The following is a 21,279-nucleotide window of genomic DNA, read 5'->3' as shown; positions in this document are numbered from 1 at the left end:
GGGGCTGCGTCCCCAGCACCCCAGCCACCCGCACGGCTAGCTTATGCCCGAAATAACAACACACAAACTGTATTCATTTAAACACTGCTTGGCCCTTTAGCCCTAGCCCTTACTGGCTAATTCTGTTATCCCGGTCAACTCATCTCTAATAATTGGTGAGCACCGGTCTTACTGGGAAAGGTTCAGCATGTCTAACCTGGTGGCTTGCTTCATGGCGTGTGTCTGCCTGGGAGCGGGGCATGGCGTCTCTCCCAGGCGTCTGCCCAGGAGCCAGGAGCATGGCCTCTCTCTCAGGCGTCTGCTCCCGAGAGGAGAGCTGTCAAGACTGACCTCACTTCCTCTTCCTCCCAGTGTTCTGTTCTGTTTACTCCTCCCACCTATCCTCTAACCAATAAAATGGGCCAAGGCAGTTCCTTTATTAGCCAATGACCTTCCTCCATCACATTGCAACAGAGTCCACAGAATACAGAATATCATAACAGGATATTTGAAGTCTTTTTTAAAAAGTACAAATTTCTAGATTAAGTCAATCCACCAAAATTAAACCAGGAAGAAGTCGACAATGTAAACAGACTGAAAGCAAATGAGGAGATTGAGAGAGTAATTCAAAGCCCTCCAGCTTAAAAATAAAAGAAAAAGTAAAGTCCAGGATAGGTTCACAGAAGAATTCTATTAGGCTTTCAAAGAAAATTTACATCCAATCTTTCTTAAACTATTTTAAAAATTAGAAACAGAAGGAGCACTCTCAAACTGGCTCTATGAAAGAAATATTACTGTAATGTCCAAATCAAGTAAAGACACAACAGCGAACAAAAGCCCCAGACCAATATCCTTGCTTAACATAGAATTTAAAATACCCAATAAAATGCTTGCAGACCAAATACACACATACATCAAAAATATTTTACAGCATGACCAAGTTGGATTTAGCCTAGAGATTTGGGGGTAGTACAGCATATGCAAGTCAATAAATATAATAAACTTCATAAATGGACTTAAAGACCAAAATTGCATAATCATCTCAGTAGTTGCAGAATAAACTTTCAGCAAAATTCAACACAGCTTCATGATAAAATCCTAGGGAGACTAGGACTAGAGAGAACACATCTTAACATAATAAAAGCTGTAAATATAACTCCAGTAGCACAGACACTGAGAGAAACAGTTAATAAATGGGACCTCCTGAAACTGAAAAGCTTCTGTAAAGCAAAGGACATGGTCAACAAGACAAAACTACAGCCTACAGAATGGGAAAAGATCTTCACTAACCCACATCACACAGAGGACTGATCTCCAAAATATACAAAGAGCTCAAGAAATTGGTCATCAAAAGAACAAATAATCCAATAAAAAAAATGGAGTAGACCTAAACAGAGAACTCTCAACAGAGGAATCTAAAATGGATGAAAGACACTTAAATGTTCAACATCCTTAGTCATCAGAGAAATGCAAATCCAAAACAACTCTGAAATTCCATCTTACACCTGTAAGAATGGCCAAGATCAGAAACACTGATGAGAACTTAGGCTGGAGAGGTTGTAGGGTAAAGGGAACACTCCTGCATTGCTAGTCGGAATGCAAGCTGGTATAGCCCCTTTGGATGTCAGTGTGGTGATTTCTCAGGAAATTAGGAAACAGCCTTCCTCAAGACCCAGTAATAATAGCATTTTTGGGTATATATCCAAAGGATGCTCAATCGTGCCACAAGGACATGTGCCCAACTATGTTCATAGAAGTATTGTTTGTCATAGCTAGAACCTGGAAACAGCTTAAATGCCCCTCGACCGAAGAATGGATAAGGAAAATGTGATACATTTACACAAAGGAGTACTACACAGCAGAGAAAAATGACATCTTGCATTTTGCAGGAAAATGGATGGAGCTAGAAAAACATCATATTGAGTGAGGTAACCCAGACCCAAAAAGACAATTATCATGTGAACTCACTCATAAGTGTTTTTTGTTTTTGTTTTTTGAGACAGGGTTTCTCTGTGGTTTTGGAGCCTGTCCTGGATCTAGCTTTTGTAGACCAGGCTGGTCTCGAACTCACAGAGATTCGCCTGCCTCTGCCTCCCAAGTGCTAGGATTAAAGACATGCGCCACCACCGCCCAGCTTCATAAGTGGTTTTTAAACATAAAGAAAACCAGTGCACAAATCACAATCCCAGAGAACCTAGACAACAATGAGGACCCTAAGAGAGACATACATAGATCTAATCTACATGGGTAGTAGAAAAAGACAAGATCTCCTGAGTAAAATGGGAGCATGAGGATCTTGGGGGAGGGCTGAAGGGGAGGAGAGAGGCAGGGAGGGGAGCAGAGAAAAGTGTAGAGCTCCATAATATAAATTTTAAAAAGCTGTAGATGAGAAATGAAAAACAATTAAATCATTCTCACTGAAGTCAGGAACAAGACAGAACTTTCAATTATTCTAACTTTTCAATATTGTGCTCAAAGCACTAGTCAGAGAAATAAGGAAAGAGAAGTGAATTAGACAGATAAAAACGGGAAAAGGAGTCAAACTGTCTCTATTTACAGATGATAATATACATAAGAGATTTCAAAAATTCTACCAGAAAAATTCTAAAAAACAATGAACGATTCCAATAACATGGTAGACACAGACTCAACACACACACAAATGGATAGCTTTCCTGTGCCCCAACAATGAGTAGGAGATCATGGACACACTCCGATTTACAATAAATAGCAATAAGTACACCTGAGCAAGGAGGTGACGGCCATCTACAGTGATAATCTTAAACCTTGGAATAAAGAGATAAAGACACTAGAAAATGGAGAGACATCACAGGCTCATGGATTGATGGAATTAATATTGTGAAAATGGCCATTCTACCAAAGCCATTTTCAGATTCAATATAATGTCATTTAAAATTCCCATCTCATTCTTCAAAGAAATAGAAAAACTATCCTAAGATTTGCATGGAAGCACAAAAAAACCTGGATAACTAAAATAATTCTGAGTAAAGCGAACCGTGCTGGAGAGATTTACATTCTAGACATGAAGATAGATTACAGAGCCATAGGAATAAAGACAACATGGTACTGGCACAAAAGCAGACATGTGCTTTTGTGAGTTCATGTGAACAAATTTGAAAGTGAACAAAACTGAAGATTCAAAAAACATGAGTACAAGTAGGTACAGCCATCTGATATTTGACAAAGTTGCCAAAAACATGTTAGACAAAAGAAAGCATCTTCAGTGAATGGTGCTTAGAAAAGTGTATGTCCACATTAAGAAGAATGCAATTAGAGCCATCACCTATCACCAAACACAAAAGCTAACTCCAAATCAACCATCTTAATGTGAAACATGAAGCTGGTGGAAGAAGACTTTGACAGTACCCTATATGATGCAGGTCTAGAACAGGACTTTCTAAATAGGACTCCATTTGCCCTGGAATTAATGGCAACAACTGATAAATGGGACATCGTAAAACGAAAATGCTTCTGTATATAAAAGGAAGAAACTCAAGTGAGAAGGATGCCCATAGAGTGGAAAAGAATCTTTTCCAGATAAACATTTGAAAGAAGACTAATATGCAATTAGTCTTTAAGTCTGTTAATTGGATATTGCAAATTGCTTCGGTCCCTATAAAATCAGAGAATTCTCCAAAGGCTAAACATGAATGCATTGTCTGGCCCAGTTATTTAACCCCTTAGTATATGCCCCCAAGGACTCAATATTCTACTCCAAAAATAGTTGCACAGCCATGTTTATTGCTGCTTTATTCACAATAGCTAGGAAATAGGAACAACCTAAATATCCTTCAACTGATGAATGGATAATGAAAATCCAGTACCTATACACTATGGAATACTACTCAGCTGTAAAAATAACAACAACAACAACAACAACAAACCCCTGAAATCATGAACATTGCACTGTACTGAGTGAGGTAACAGAGACCCAGAAAGACAACTGTGGAGGGATGTCTCTCATCTGCAGAAAATTACACTGACCAAAATTCAGAAAACAAGTGTGTGGTGCCTAGCTCAGCTGATAAATCTACAACACATCCCCTTCACCTAAGGCTCAGGGAGCATCAAGGAAGAAGGTGTGGAAAGATTTTAAGAGCCAGAGGGATATGAAGTCTACTCTGAATTGTGTCTCCTAGAAATGTCATGGAAGCTACACCCATGAAATCTCAATGACATGACTTCCCAAAGAAGACCCAAGCAAGGAGGATACTAGTAGACATCCTAATGTGGAAGGGGAATCTCACAGTGCCCCAACCATCCACAGAGAACTTCAGGCAACTAAGGGATGGAGGGGGAAGAGAGAGAGAGAGAGAGAGAGAGAGAGAGAGAGAGAGAGAGTCAGAGTCAGTCCTCAGGGAAGAACCTCCTAATTGGCCATACATTATATAGACTGGGAAGGTTGTATTTACATATCTGAAATACATATATACCTACTTATCAGCAATTAAAAAAGAGGTCACAAAATTGAGAGTAAAGGGAGGTAAATGGGAGGGGTTGGGGGAAGGGAGAAAATGCTGTAATTACATCTTAATTCCAAAACCAAACTATTTTCAACAAAGATATAAAAATTTACAAAAAGGAAAAGTAATTTCTTCATCATTGTCAGATCATGGCCATTGACACTGTGTATCTCTGTGGGAGACATTCTTGCTTTTGCATGATCCATAGACTCTGTAGGCTCAGCTCTAGGGAGCAGCATGTCATGCGCCCTTGCTGACGCTAAGCCCTGCCATGTCTTTGTTTAATTGCAGGTTTGTATCTTCCTACCAGAGGAAAGGTCTACATTGGTGGATATGACATCTCAACGGACATGGTTGAAGTTAGGAAAAGCTTGGGCTTGTGTCCCCAGGATGACCTGTTGTTCCCGATGCTGACTGTGTCAGAACACCTTGATTTCTACTGTGTGGTGAGCACTTCCTTTCTGCACTCTTCACATCCTCCAGGCAGTGTGAGCAAGGACCTGCTGCTCTGCCTTCATCAAAAGTTCCTGCTGGAGGCAACAAGAAGGGCGAGCATATGCAGACAGCTCTGTTAGAGTCCTAATGTAAGAATGTTCTAAGCACAAAGTTAAAACCACTATATAAATGTTGATTCTTCTTTTTAGATAAAAGGAATGCCTTCAAATGAAAGAACCAGAGAAATTCGCAGGATGCTCACTGCTTTTGACCTGCTGCATAAAAGTGATACAATGTCCAAGAATCTGAGTGGAGGGATGAAGCGCAAACTCTCAATCATTATAGCTCTTATAGGGGACACCAAGGTAAATAACAGTTAGAATGGGTTCCTGTGGGGCTGGCAAGATGGTTCCAAAGTCCCTGTGGAGCACGTGGAGACCTGCCTCCAGATCCCCAGCACCCAGGTAAGAGCCAGGCATGCTTGTGGGTGTCTATAATCTTAAAGCAGAGATTATGTCATGGAGACAAGCAGATCCCCAGAGCTTGCTGTTCAATCAGCCCAGCTCATCGATGGCTTCTGGGTTCAGTGTGAGACCCTGTCTCAAAAGAGAAGATGCAGAGTGATTAAAGAAGACGTTGGACATCAATCTCTGACATCCACACATGTAAACACACAGTAAGAAATAAAATTAAAATAGGCCTTTACTCCTCCAGATTCAAACACAAAAGCAGGCACAAATTCAGCTCTCCCAAATGTCAGGAGAGGGGCTTCCTATTATTAATGTAGCTTACATAATGTGGTCATAGGTGTGACAGTCCATGATTTATCAGTTCTCTATCCTAGGGTAGGCTAGAATCTGTATCTTTGCTTAAATATGCCCCCTATGTACAGTGGGTTATCCCACATCCAGCAAGTGCACAGTAAATAGAGCCACGGTTACTTATCCTTGTCTCTAGGTGGTGATACTCGATGAGCCAACATCTGGCATGGATCCAGTCTCAAGGAGGGCCACCTGGGACTTACTTCAGCAATATAAAGAGAACCGTACCATCTTGCTGACCACACACCACATGGATGAAGCTGATGTGCTTGGTGACCGCATTGCCATCCTAGTCATGGGGACCCTGAAGTGCTGTGGCTCTTCACTTTTCCTGAAGAAATTATATGGTCTGTCTATTTGAATCTTTGGATACTGGTGCTGTAGTGACGTCCTCTTAGCTAGGCATGGTGGTGTGTGCCTGTGACTGTGTGCATGGTAGGCTGAGGCAGGGTAGAACAATGAATTGGAAGCTCTACATAGGGAGACCCTGTCTCAAAAAACATTTCCAACGTCCATTTCATTCTTTTTTTTTTGTTTTTCTAAAAAGACCTAAGTTCTATTGCATTAGATATAAAGTATTTTGGTCCTCGTTTCTGGATATAACTCATACATCACCTATCTATTCAATTTTTTCCATTCTGACCCAATAAGCATATTCTGACTTGGAAGATGCTCCTTATTGAACCAATTAACATAATCATTATATTTATTTCTTTCACATGGCTGATAATAACTGATAATTTGTCATAGGGACACAGATTAATACATTTATTGATGGATGCTTATAGGGAAGAAAGTCAATGACCACACTGATATTTGACATTGTTTTCTCATTTGAACATTGGTACCAAATCCCCGCTGTGTGAGCTAAACCCTTTCTAGTTAATGTTCATGAACTATTCCTCAAATGCAGCACCGCATCAATCAGAACTTAATGGACAAGAAATAGATGAAAAGTAGGATCAAATAGGACTTGAGTGAGTATGCAGTCTGATTAGTAAGACTAAATTATTTCCAGGCCTAGTGATACAGGCCTGTAATTTTAGCAATCCAAGAGGCTGAGGCAGGAGAATTGTGAGTTGAAGGACTGCTTGGGTTACACAATGAATTCTAATCCAGCCTTGGCAATTTAGGGGGATGTTGTCTCCAGAAGTGCAGAGGACCTAGGGAGCTGTTCAGTGGGTAGAGTTGGTGCCACGCAAGCGTGAGGATCTGAGTTGGGGTCTCCAGTAAAAGGCAGGGCATGATTGTCTGCCCCTGAGACTGCGGTGATGGGAGGATGGAGGGAGGCAGGAGGATCCCTGCACCATTCTGACCAGGCAGTCTAGCCAAACTGGGGACTTCTAGGTTCAGTGAGAGACCCTTTTTCAAAAAAATAAGAATATGGAGGCCCAGTTGACAAAGATACCCGCAACATCTCCATATGTTCACACACAACATTCCATAGCCCCATGCACCTCACACATAACTAAGTACAATTTACAGAATAAAAAGAGTGTTGGAGATATAGCTCAGTGCTTGTCAAGGCGTTAAGGCCCTGTGTTTGATCATCCAAATGGAAACTTTCAGGTGTGGGATATCACCTAGTCATGGTGAAGACTCTTGAATGTGATGTTGAAAAACTCTCCGAGTTGATTAAGAATTACATACCAACTGCTGAGATGGAGATGAATGTTGCAGCGGAATTGTCATTTATCCTGCCAAAGGATTACACACACAGGTAAGGATCCAGAAAGGCTGCACAGCGACCATTGGGTCATCAGAAACTGCAGTGACCTTTCTCAGCTTCCTCAGACTTGGCAAATAGATCCTTGCTACTTGCCTTTCGAGACATACTAGTAAGAGCATTTGCTTTCTAAGTTGTCGCTAATTATACAGAAGGAAGCCACAAAGGTAGTGTCCATAGACCTTTATGGGCAAGCATTGAAACTGGGATTACTTAATGATAAGATAGGGCACTATAATGATGTTTCTTCTTCTTGCTGAGTAGAGACAAGTGAATTTATATTGCTCTATAAAAAGGTTGCTTGGCTGGGCAGTGGTGGTGCACATCTTTAATCCCAACACTCAGGACGCAGAGGCAGACGAATCCCTGGGAGTTCGAGGCCAGCCTTGTCTACAAGAGCTAGTTCCAGGACAGCTAGGACTGTTACACAGGGAAACCCTGTCTCAAAAAAAAAAAAAAACCAAAAACAAAAAAGGGGAAGTTCTTAATGTTTTCTTATGATTTTTAGTACACATATATAATATATAATTTATATGTATAATATATAATATCTAAGGTACACTGTGAAGCTTTGATAAATGCTTATGTTACAGAATGATCAAATAATAAATGCATTACCTCATATACCTATTTTTGCAGAAAAAGCATGTAAAAGTGTACAACGCATGAAATTTATAATTGCCATTCTGTGCTAGGATCAGTGATGTGTATTGCTCCTATCTAACTGGGAGTTTGTACTTTTTGATCAACAGCCTCATCCCCACCCCACTCCCATGAGGCTCTGATACCTCCATTGTGCTTTCTACTTCTGTGAGTTCTAAGTTGTAGACCTTTATATACAGGAAATCATGTGCCATTTGCCTTTCTGTGTCTGTGTTTTTTCACAGATGATAGTATCTCCTAGACATATGTGGGCTGAAATGGATAATGACCCTCCTTTTATTTATTTATTTATTTATTTATCTATCTATTTATTTATTTATTTTGTTGAAAAGAATTTCCACCTCCTCCCCGCCTCCAATTTCCCTCCCCCTCATCCCACTTCTCTCCCCCTTCCCCCACTCCTTTCCCCCTTCTCCCCACTTCTCTCCCCCTCCCCCACTCCATTCCCCCTTCCTCTCGAGTCTGAAGAGCAGTCTGGATTCCTTGCCCTGTGGGAAGTCCAAGGTCTTCCCCTCTCCATCCAGGTCCAGGAAGGTGAGCATCTAAACAGGCTAGGTTCCCACAAAGCCAGTTCATCCAGTAGGATGGAAACCTAGTGCCATTGTCTTTGGCTTCTCATCAGCCTTCATTGTCCACCATGTTCAGAGAGTCTGGTTTTATCCCATGCTTATTCAGTCCCAGTCCAGCTGGCCTTGGTGAGCTCCCAATAGATCAGCCCCACTGTCACAGTGGGTGGGTGCACTCCTCGCCGTCCTGACTTCCTTGCTCATGTTCTCCCTACTTTTGCTCCTCATTTGGACCTTGGGAGCTCAGTCCGGTGCTCCAATGTGTGTCTCTGTCTCTATCTCCATCTATCGCCAGATGAAGGTTCTAAGGTGGTATGCAAGATATTCATCAGTATGGCTATAGGATAGGGTTATTTCAGGTTCCTTCTCCTCAGTTGCCCAAGGTACTAGCTGGGGACATCTCCCTGGACACCTGAGAGCCCCTCTAGAGTCAAGTCTCTTGCCAACCCTAAGATGGCTCCCTTAATTAGGATATATACTTCCCTGCTCCCATATCCACCCTTCCTTTATCCCAACCATCCCATTCCCCCAAGCTCCCCCCATCCTCCCCTTCTCACTTTTCTCACCCTATTTCCCCTTACCCCCATCCCACCTCACCCCCAAGTTCCCAGTTTTTGCCCGGCAATCTTGTCTACTTCCCATATCCAGGCAGATGACAATATGTTTTTCTTTGGGTTCACTTTCTTATTTAGCTTCTCTAGGATCGCAAATTATAGGCTCAATGTCCTTTATTTATGGCTAGAAACCAATTATGAGTGAGTACATCCCATGTTCATCTTTTTGGGTCTGGGTTACCTCACTCAGGATAGTGTTTTCTATTTCCATCCATTTGCATGCAAAATTCACAACAACCTAGATGCCCTTCAATGGAAGAATGGATGAAGAATGACCCTCTTCTTAAAGGCCGTATGGTGCTGCACTGTGCACTTACACAGTGTAGGGCATTTTTTAACCATGTCTCTCCTGTATCTCAGATACTCTGAGTTATGCTGTGATAAACGAAGGCATTTAGAGATGCTGATCTGTTTATTTAGCTCTATAACCAGGAGGCAGTGGCTGGATCATACAACATTTTACTTTTAGTTTTCTGGGATCTTCCCTGTAAGTACTGCTGTACCAAGGACAAGTGGTTAAGAGTCACCATCACCATAATGTCTCCAGAATGTACTTTGTCTCTCTTAATAGCTGTTCTAACAGGTCTGATATTTGCTGTGTTTTTAATTTTTATTTCCTTGGGTTTTGGTTATGTTAAAAATTTTCAAATCTTCCTTTGAGAAGTATCTATGAGTTCCACTTTGATTGGATTGTTTGTTTCCTTCATAATTGAGTCCCTTCTACTTCAAATATTTACCCCAAAATATGAGCTGTCTCTTCTGAAAGACCCCTGGAGTGGGGAGACTCTCACTCAAGTCTTGGGATAACAAGACCCTCCCCCCCCCCAGGAACTCATGAGAGACCGTCCTTGCTGAAATCACATGAGGTTTATTGACAGGAACCAGCACGCTGGGGCTGAAACTCATTTCCCATGCAGGGGTAGAGAGTTCGACCCCAAGTAGCTGGAAGAAGGGGTATTTAGGGTAAGAAACCACAACCCAAAGGGGGTAGGGAGGGCGTCATTGGAAAATTGCAAAAATCCCAGTGATCATCACAAGGGGGTAACTCCCCATTTCCCAAGCTTGTTCTCAAGATTATAATCTGACTTTGTGGTCAGCCAGTTCCTGGAACAGAGTCACTGAACCGGCTAGCCTAGATTTTTGGCTCTTTTCTTCCTGCTAGAGGGGTCTGGATTTATCCAGGTCTTTCACTTCATTCTAGCATTAATTTAGAAAGTTGTTAGCTAGATGTAATCCCTCTTTTTTTTTTTAAATAAGTGATCTTGTTGGCTATGCTTTTGAATTTTATGTAAGAAGAAATACGTGTTCAGATCAGCATCATGGAAGTCCTACTCTGTTTCCTTCTGCTTGTTTTACAGTTTTCAGATTTTATGTTCCATATAATCCATTTGGGGTGATTTTTGGTTTTTGAAAGAAAATCTTATTATTCAGCCCTTATTGGCATTGTAGGCTGAGTATGTTCCATACAATATAAGATAAGGTTCGGTTTAATTCTTCTGCGTGTGAGTAACTGCTTTCCTGGCACCGTTTTTGTCTTTGTGGGGCACCGTTAAGTATCGCCTGTCAGCTGTGTGGGTTTGTTCCTGTCACATGGCTCAGTATCTGTTGCTGGTAGACATGTCAGAGGAGCAGCAGATGGCAATTGACTTCAGGGTGTCAGCCTACCAAGCGAATCCCTGGTGGGCAAATCTAGGATAGGAAAGACCCCGAGACTGCAGACCCCTGTCGTGGTCTGGTGCCAGCCCGGACCATAAATTATTTCTCTGGACCAGAGGGGAGGTGTGGGAATAATTGAGACAACTCACATGGCTTTATCAGGAGGGAGATTCTCAGTGATCCATTATGAAATTCTGAGTTCACATCCTAAAAATTCCTTGTGTTTATTCTCCAAACAGCCTTTATACCAAAACATAAACTGAGGGGGAAATTCATTAGCATTCTGTTTCCTGGGTAACTAGGCGGATGTCTGAGGTCATGTCCACACCTATTCTATGCCCATTTTGTCACGTCTTCCTATCTTCATGCTCTGTATGCTAGCTCTGTCATATAGGCAGAATTAACATCTCTATCCCAGGCATCTTCCAAATTACAAAGAAGGAGCAGAAGAATATTAGCATATCTTGATCCTTTTAGGATGGCGGCATCCTATCTGGAAGGCTATGTGACCACCTTCTGTGTGGCCAGGTATGAACTGGCCTATGAGTTTGGCCACCATACAATGTGGTGCCTGTATAATATTGCCCCACAGACCCCAGAATGTCTTTTGCTTCTGCTGTGCCTTTACATGTTTGCTGTTGCTATCTGTCTCTGGTATCTGGCATGGTGTGCATGGGTGTGGGAAATCTTCACCGCCTATAATACAGCATGTTTATCTCATGGATACATCCTCTTCTACAGGGCATTTTTATCTGTGGATTATTATGAAGATGATTTCTTCCTAATCTGTACTGTCTAATTGACAATAATAATAATGCTACTTTGGAGTTTTGATGAGAAAAAATAAAACAAGGAAGTGTCCCGCAGCTAGAACGCATGAGTTTCCACTGAGGAGCTGTATAGACTGTGGTTTAGGTTAATGATTTAGAAGAACAATTGAGTCCCAGCAGCCCAGCTAGTTTAAATTCTTCTAATCTTAATGTTTGGAGATGTGTTTACAGGTTTCAGAGTATATCCTAACCAAAACAAAGTTTTGAAAATAACTTAGACTAAGATGTTTTTGTCAAATAGTTTGAAGGTGAAAAACCCAACAAGCAGAAGGAGACGGAGCACGAGCAAGGAACTCAGGACCACGAGGGGTGCACCCACACACTAAGACAATGGGGATGTTCTATTGGGATCTCACCAAGGCCAGCTGGCCTAGGTCTGAAAAAGCATGGGATAAATCCGGACTAGCTGAACATAGCAGACAATGAGGAATACTGAGAATTCAAGAACAATTGCAGTGGGTTTTTGACCCTACTGCACGTACTGGCTTTGTGGGAGCCTAGGCAGTTTGAATGCACACCTTACGAGACCTGGATAGAGGTGGGCAGTCCTTGGGCTTCCCACAGGTCAGGGAACCCTGATTGCTCTTCGAGCAGATGAGGGAGGGGGACTTGATCGGGGGAGGGGGAGGGAAATGGGAAGCGGTTGTGGGGACGAGGCAGAAATCCTTAATAAATAAATAAATTAAAAAAAAAAAAGAATCCACAGTACACTAAGACAGTGCCAAAGGCAATTATAATGGATGGAAACTTACATTAACTGAAGATAATAAACACAGCATGTAAATAAAAAAAACAAAAAAAAACAAAAAAAAATAAAAAAAAAAACCCAACAAGAAAATCTGAAGTTTTAGAAAGGCACAGAGTTGGATGAGGAAGAACAAAGCAGCCCAATCGTCATTATCTGCATGCCTTTCTTACTAGGATTCACTGATGACCAAAGGTGATGATTAATTCCTGAGACCCATTTCTGCCCTTAACCTTCTGACATAAACTATCGATGAGTGGGTCTGTGCCCTAAAGATTTAAAACTGACTGATTGTTTCTCATGTATAAAAGTTTAGTTTTGTGATTTCTTTAAGATTCCTTATAAGATCACGTCTCAAGATAAGAAATAAAGTGACTGGTCCTTTCTTTGTAACCGCAAAATACAGCCTGCCAGTAAAAGAACACCTTGCTTGATACACTGTCAATCTATAACAAGTAGCTTGGATATGAATGTATGTGGGTTCTTGGGATAATTTGTTTTCACCTGTAAAATGTTTAATCATGTAAAGGACGTGGAATACATGCCGTTTTTTTAAACTTGTATTTGTTGTGATCATTTACTTGAAAAACAGAATGTAACCACATTGTAATTTTTATATTGCTTGAAAGATTTTGCCTGGGATATATAAGCTGTATGGGGAAGGATAAAAATAGAGTAAGTATGAGTTAGAAGAAAAGCATCAAGAATGAGTGAGAGAGATCACCAGGAAAATAAAGAGTAGAGAATGCAAAAGAAGAATTAAGAAAAAGTCTGAAGGAAACCATTAAGAGTGCATGAGTGTCCTTTTCCCTAACCCCTCAGATAAAAGTCATAGTGCATGCCAACTCTGTGGATTCCTTTTGAGCCCTGTTCTGCTGGCCTTTCAGGCTGTGATAGTCTGTTTTGGTGACTACAGTTTTCTATTAGATTTTGGAGTTATGTTATGTTGTGTGTCCAGCTGAGTCTTTTGCTCGGGTCCTTTTCAGTATTTGTAATCTTTATGCTTCCCTGAGAAGTTTTGAATAGTTTTTCCTATTTCTGTGAAAAGACCAAAATATGATAATAATAAAAATGACATTTGTAATTTTTGTGGTTTTTTTCTGACTTTTTCCATTTTTGAGTTTGGTAGTTAACATGTATATGTATAGACAGTCTTTTCTTAGCATTGTATTTTATTTTGAAATCACCTATGTAAAAACTGGAATATTGTTGATAATACGCACACGTCCACATACCCAGAGATCTTTTCATTACATGAATGAATGAATTGAATTAAAGGGTTTAAAAATTCATCCTATCTCTGCACAGGATGAACCAGTTCTAACTGCTGGGTTTCTAGTACAACCTTGAAGCTACACTGTGCATTTGTTAATGTGTGCATAGGCATACTTATCACTAGCATATGCATACTTATCACTATCTTGAAAAATACATTAAAATAATGTATAAAACTTACCCTTATTTCTGATGTTGAGAGAAAGGAGTTTGTATCCAACTTTGATTCAAAATATAAGAAACTTGTCTGAGTTTACACAATGGATTTTGTGTCCTCTGGCCATGCCAGTCCTTAGAGCACAGCGGAGGCTTTCAAGAATGGAAGATTTCCTGGAGCAAGTGGATTTTAAAGAATGAGGGTCTAAGACATTTTAGAGAACCTAGCTTTGCACCATCAGCCACCTGTGTTCCAGACTGCTGAAGACTTCCCTGGTTTGGGAAGGGCACTTTCCATCTGGTCTCTAACTTCTGGGACTAATTATTTTTATTTCTGTTTTAGATATCTTCTTATTAGTTTACAAATATTTATCCTGTTCACTTTAGTGTTTCACAGAAGCCATGACATGTAGTAAGTAAATTAGATCTAAATAGCAGGGAAAGCAGAAAGTCAATATATAAAGGAAGCTAATGGTGGTTTATCAGGGAACTAGGAAGCAGTTTGCTGTAACCACTTGCTGGTGTATCTTCCTTCTGTTTCCCCACATTGTGATTTGCCAGGGACATGGAAACCCATCAACATCAGAAGCTTTTCAGTGATGCATTAACATCAGCCCAGAACAGATATATACATATGTATGTGTTCACACACCTGTGTACATGGGTATGTATGTTTTTACAAATGCTGTCTCTGTTATCTTTTAGGTTTTCAGAACTTTTCGCAGAAATAGAAAAAAGACAAGAAGAGCTCGGTATCATTGGCTTTGGTGTCTCCATGACTACCATGGATGAGGTTTTTTTCAAGTGAGTACCTGTGCCCTGCCTCCATGTTAGGTGACATCATTTGCTCTCTGTGATTCCCAGTGCCCTGTGCACCATTTTGACCCAAAAGCCCTTAATATTTCCTTATACTGTGGTTTCTGTTATTCTGTATGGATTTCTCCTTTATATTAACACACACACATACACACACACACACTTCTCACATAGAAACCATCAACCAAAGAGAGCATATTGACCATATATTCATTTGCTTTATAAAGTAATCCGTACATATATTAGACTTCTATAGAATTAGAAATATAAAATAAAACTGCAATTATCACTATAATTTTGTAAAAATGTAGAGCATTTAATAACCATTTTACTCTAAAAACAAGAAATACATGGTCTTGGAACTTTGTTCATGTTTTGTTTATTTTGTGCCTTGGAGCTGGGGCTGTTGTTTGGTGGCCAAGTGCTTTTCTGACATACACAAAGCCTTTCACCAGAAGTTTTGGGAAGCTGGATATTAAACCCCCAGGTCTCAGGCATACTGGACAATCTCTTGACCACTGAGATTCAATGTTCCCCCCACACCCACACCCAAAGCATGTTTCCCATCATTAATGTTAGTGTTGTGTAGAACAGTCATTTAAAAAATGTCTCTTTGAAGGGCAGGAGTTAGGGAACTAATATTATAGTTAAAAGTTATTTCTTAATATATATTGACACGTGTGTGTGTGTGTGTGTGTGTGTGTGTGTGTGTGTGTGTGTATGTATGTATGTATGTTTGTTTGTAGGGTCAGTAATCTGGAAGACTTGAATCTGAATACTGAGGCTGCCCATTCAACTTCCACAGCTGACCAAAGCACAAGTCAAGACAACCAGAATATGAATGTACCCAAAAATTTTGATAGAAAAAATTATCCAAGAAGATACTCTAATTCTTCATTCAATACTGGGGTGAGCACCTTCACCAAGAATATAGTGCTAGTATATTTGGGAGGAATAAAAGATGACATTTTATTTTATTGGCTGAATTCAGAAAAGTTTTGGAGTACTTAGAGCAATCCCATCCACATAGGGAAAACCTTATAAGGAAATTCACTTAATTTTCTTACTCAGTTATGAAATAGTGAAGGGGCAAAACTGATCTATTTGAATTGTTTTTATTCCTTGTGTTTACTCATTATGTATGGGTGTGCACGTGTGCACATGTACACATCCACATGTGGAGTCAGTGCTGTCCTTGCACCGTGTGGGTTCTGGAGCTCCTGCCCAGGTCAGCAGGTGGTGCAGCATGCACGTTTAGCCTCTAAGCCATCTTGCCAGCCCAGTAATCCTCATAGGGATTACTACTTCCATTTTCAGAAGTATTAGTTCATTCAGAGTTGAAGAATGCTGGGACAAATGATTACAATCACTGCCCTCACATATGAAAGACATTTCACTTGAGTGCTGCTGTGCCTTAGGACCCCCGTGTTAGCACTGGACTGTCGCCTCACTGTCTAACATTGTTGTGTTGCTCTCCTGATTTATCTTCCTTAAAAATTTTTGCATGGGCATGCAGCAGCGATCCTTAAACCATGGATATATCTGTCCAAGTTTCCTAGAAACACTTCTTATGTTTTCCCCATGGGATTTGGAAGCTTGTGAAATAGGGTATTATATACAATGAGTGTCTAGAATTTTGAGTCAAAGTTGTGATTCCTCGCTGTCATTTACTGGACGGTTGTCTTTGATCAAGCTCAGTTAATGTGGATGAGGCTGTTTCAGGGAGCAGAGTATAGTCATGTGCACTGTGTAATGTCTGACGTGAGATGCCACCCTATGCCACCTCCTCTCCTGCTCTCTCTCTTTCTTCCTTGAATGCAAACAAATAAACTATGGGGCATTTCTGTTGCTCTCCTGTTTTTCTTCAGTTTTTGAGGGTGAAGTCTGAGTTTTCAGGTCAGTCCAGAAAGGCTGATCACTGTGTTAAAACATTTTTTATTTTTCTCATTCTAGAAACATATATATATATATATATATATATATATATATATATATATATATATATGAACTAATATCCTAAAAGCAGAAGTTGCCTTCTTCCTTTCGGGACCATGATGGGAGCAAAGGGTTTGCTCCCACCACACTTTGTCGTACTTCTGGTCAAAGATAACACCAGTGTGGTTTCTTCTACTCAGAACGCATTGGTTGACTAGGGATATTGTCCCACTCTGACTTATGTGATGTCTATGTGTTGGGGAGAATACAATAATTGTATTTTAAAATTTCAGTATGCTTAGTATGTTCTCCTTTGACTCTCAAGTACCTTTTCTGAAGAAGTATGTATTTAGAGCAAAGGGTTCCATTATTTAACTGAAAAACAAACCCATACTCAACTACACATTGCCCCCAAATCTTGAAAAGTAGACAAAATTATATATTTATGTACATTTTCTGATTAACCATGGGGGATTTCTTTGAACTTAGAGGTTAAGTAAAAATATGCTGGGCACATTGTAATCGTAAACTAAGTTATTCTTCTGTTTCCTGGTGCTCTGCAATTCTGGAGACCAGATATTAAAAGGTAGCCATAGAAACTTGATGCAAAAGGTAATGCTGAAAAATGGTGTTTAGCGTAAGAGAATGGGTATGTTGTTCTGCAGAGGCTCTATGAACAGTGACATTAATGCAGTGACTCCCCTCTGGGGACTTCCACAGTAATGAAGTTAGGTGCCTTCAGAAAAGATGGAGTATCTGGTCTACCAGCCCCACTCTTCCTTCTGTACATCTGTTACCACACAAATGAAGACATTTATGCTAATGACTTCCATCAAAATCTGTGACCACTGTAATGCCGCCTTCTCTCTCTTGTAGTGGGTTCTCTACGCCCAGCAGTTCCGAGCCATGCTCATCAAAAGGGCAGTGTTCTCTTGGCGCAACTGGAAACTGCTGCTATTGCAGTTGCTGGCGCTTCTGGGTCTCATGTATCTTATGATGAGAGGCATAAGCTTCTCTTCGGCTCGAGAACCTGCCAGGGTGATGGATTTGGAGCAGTACAGGGAGACCATTGTACCCTTCTCAATTTCTGGAGATCCTGATTTGACCCAGAATCTCACCAAAAATCTTGAGATCATGTTAAAGGCTAAAAAACAAGAACTTCATGAAGTGCAAGGTAAGTCTCTTACAACCAGAGAAAGAGCACCAGTAGATGGAGACCTGCTTGTGGGACAGTCTCAGGTGGAATGTTTAGAAATTTGTTCCTCTCCTCTCTTCTCCTCCTCTCTCCTCCCATCTCATCTCTCCCCATCCCTTCTCTAATTTTGTAATAGGATTCACAAAACCAGCCAGTCACAGACAAGAACCATCCTTGAAGGCCAATTGTTGGTGATGGAGATACTCTAAGATAGGAAGGGTCATCTACCATAAGGAGGAGCCAAGATGAGATTTTTAGGGAAATTAAGACATTTAGAAGCAGTCATATCTCAGGAAACTGGAAAAGGGTCTTCAAAGAAGATTTTAAGCCTGTGCTCTTCTAACTATAGAGGTTATTCCCCTGAGCAGATGCAGTCCACAACACCCAAGAGAGCAGCTATTTCTCAGCAAAAGGTCCAAGTTCCTGAATATGTATCCTAAATATGTGTTTCTCCTGAAGGAGAAAATAAATGACCCTACAATAATAGCAGGGGATTTGAAGCTTTGCTTTCAACAATGAGCATATCAGTAGACAGCATCCCAACAATAAACAGTGTACTTAACCAGCACTGTAGCATAAACAAGCCTAACAAACCTTCACAAAGCTGTGCAGCCTAGTAATAGATAATTTATAATTTTATCAAGTACACGGGGATATTTATTCAAGATATGTTATAAGTAATGTGATCTAAAATAAGTCTTAATAAAATTTAAAAATTAAAAACACATGAAATATTCCTTAAGATCTTGATGGAATAAAATTGGAAATTAGTAACAGCAAGAAAGTCACAGAATTTATGCATACAGTAGAAATAACATACTCTTCAAGGACTATTGGGGCAAAGAATTTGTAAGGGAACTAAAAGACCCAAATAACACATCAAAATGTATCAGGTGTAGTAAAACAATGCTAAGGGAAAAACTTTTAATTGAGAAAAGCTGTGGGTAAACTTAACCTTACATTTAAGTAACTCAATGAACAAAATAAACCTCTGCTATCAAAGAAAAGAAAAAATAGAGATTGAGCAAAGAGAAACAATAGGAAAAAGCCAACAAATCAAAGTTTGCTTCTTAGAGAAGCCCCAACTTGAGACATTTTTAGATATGTTAAAAAGGAAGAGGGCTCAATAGCCTAATGAGAACTTAGGGAAAGGGCACCACTTCTCATTTTATAAAAATGAAGATTGCGGGGAAGGTCTGTGGTAATCTGTATAGGAAACAAGATGTCCTACATGAAATAAACAAAATTTCAGTAATTCACATGCTACTGAGATTCAAACATAAATCAAGGCTCAGTAGATCTGTGACTGATGAAAAGATTAAGCTGGTAATAGAAAAAAATCTGCCCATTAAAAAGCAATTCAAGACCAGATATCTTTATTAGTCTCTACTAAAAATCAAAGACAGCTGAGTTCCAACCTCCTCAAAATATTCTGAAAAAATTGGAAAGGAAAGAATAGTTCCAAACAAATCCTATGAGGCCAGAATTCTTCTTAATACCCAAACCAGGAAAAGATATCATAAAGAAATAAATATGACATCCCCGATGGGTACTGTTTCAAAAGTTCCTAATAAGAGTAGCAAGTAGTTTAGTGGAGCATTTAACAGAGTTATGCTCTACCGTCAAGTAGGGCTTCATTCTGGGAGTTAAAGGTGAACTCCATTCAGAATGAGAAAAGACTGGAAGCCTTTCCTCGGACTAGGAACATGACAGACATAGCAAGTGGGGTTTTCTACTTCCATTCATATAAAACTTTAATTCCTACCTAGAAAATTTAGGTAAAAAATAGAAATAGAAAGATAGCCAGCTGGGGTTATAAAGGTGAAACTATTTCTGTTCAGATGTAACCTGATATGCAGAAATACATAAGTCTCACACACATGCACACATGCACACACACGGGCTCGCGCACGCGCGCACACACTGTTACAGCTAATACATGAATATGCCAATACTGGGTTGTTTATTTTCTTGCTGTTTGGTTTTGGTTCTTTGTATACTCTAGATATTAGGTATTTGTCAGAGGTTTTCTCCTGTCCTGGAGATAGGGTCTCCACTCACTCACCATCCTCTTGGCGGCCCGGAAGGTTTCTAATTTTATCAGATCCAGCCTTTCGAGTATTCACTCCGTTTTCTGAGCAACTGCAGTCCTATTCAGAAAACCCTTATCTATGCTTGAATCTTGAAGCATTTTTCCTACTCTTTCCTCTAGCAGTTTCAGAGTTTTAGGCCTGTGTTAAGATCTTTGATCTTTTTGGAGTGATTTTTTTATGCAGGGTGAAAATAAAGTCTAGTTTCCTTCTCCTGTGTAGATATTCCCTTTCTCTAACACCATTTGCTAAAGAGACTTTCTTTTCTCTAACTAATGTTTGGAGAATTTCTGTGAAAATCAGGTGACCGTAGCTGCATTGTTTTATTTTTAGACCTTATATTACATTGATCTAACTGCTGGCTTTTGTGCTAGTACCATGCATTTATTTTTGTTACTGTATCTCTGTAATGTGCCTTGAAGTCAGCTACGGTGATATTTCCACACTACTTATTTTAAAAAAAAAAAAATGTTTACTTAATATTTTTTGGCTCTCTGAAGTCTTTTGCACTTCCAAATTATTTTTTATTTGTTTCTGTGAAAAGTGACAATGGTATTCTGGTAAGGACTTTAGAGAATCTCTAGATTGCTTTGGCAAGACAGCCATTTTTACAATGGTGGTGGTCATTCCAACCCATGAATAAGGGAGACTGTGATGGTCAGCGTTGCTTTTCGGTTGAACAGAATCTGGACTCACTTAGAGACAAGCACCCAGGCACACCTGGGAGGGATTATTTAGCTTCCACATAAGCACATGAGGGGTTGTGTTAAATTAATTGAGGTAGAAAGACCCATACTAAAGTATGTGGCACCACTTCCTGGGCTTGGGCCTGGTCTGCATACAAAGGAGGTAGGCAGTCTAGTGCCAGCATTCATCAGGCTCCTGCCCGACTGCGCACGTGGTGTCATCAGCACTTGGGCTCTGACTTCCCCTCTATGGTGGACCGCCCTTGGACTCTGAGCCAGAATGAATCCGTTCCCTCTTCAGTTACGCCCAGGGTGTTTGTCACCACAGCAGGGAATAGCGAGGCAGGGGTATTTCTATCCAATACTGTTTCCCTGAAATTTGCTGTCGAGGGTTTTCATTTTTCCTGTCTAGGTCTTTTACTTCCTTTGTTAAATTAATGTCATGGTATTTTGTAGGCAGTTGTGAAGGGACTATCTCCCAGGTCCCTTTCTTGGTGTGTGTGTCACTGGTATTTAGGAAGGCCACCGCTTTTGCTTCTTTTTATTGAGTGTTAACCTTGTACTTTTCCACGTTGTTAAGTACCTATCAGCTCTGTTAGTTCTCTGT

The 21,279-nt window shown here is 40.3% G+C and overlaps 1 protein-coding gene across 1 annotated transcript in view; it reads left to right on the top strand.

Annotated features, from left to right (window-relative positions):
- LOC121457937 (phospholipid-transporting ATPase ABCA3-like) overlaps positions 1–21,279 on the top strand; it is a 95,949-nt gene that overhangs the window by 40,810 nt on the left and 33,860 nt on the right. Inside the window, exons 12-18 of the mRNA XM_041667023.1 lie at positions 4,755–4,909; positions 5,108–5,263; positions 5,856–6,066; positions 7,289–7,439; positions 14,656–14,754; positions 15,513–15,675; positions 17,578–17,875. Coding sequence (XP_041522957.1) covers positions 4,755–4,909; positions 5,108–5,263; positions 5,856–6,066; positions 7,289–7,439; positions 14,656–14,754; positions 15,513–15,675; positions 17,578–17,875 — 1,233 coding nt within the window. The remainder of the gene's footprint in view (positions 1–4,754; positions 4,910–5,107; positions 5,264–5,855; positions 6,067–7,288; positions 7,440–14,655; positions 14,755–15,512; positions 15,676–17,577; positions 17,876–21,279) is intronic.

Source organism: Microtus oregoni, unplaced genomic scaffold, assembly GCF_018167655.1.
Source record: "Microtus oregoni isolate MIOR12 unplaced genomic scaffold, Mior012 000016F_ref0000370, whole genome shotgun sequence".
Lineage (NCBI taxonomy): Eukaryota > Metazoa > Chordata > Mammalia > Rodentia > Cricetidae > Microtus > Microtus oregoni.
This window is presented reverse-complemented; position numbering and strand designations above follow the sequence as displayed.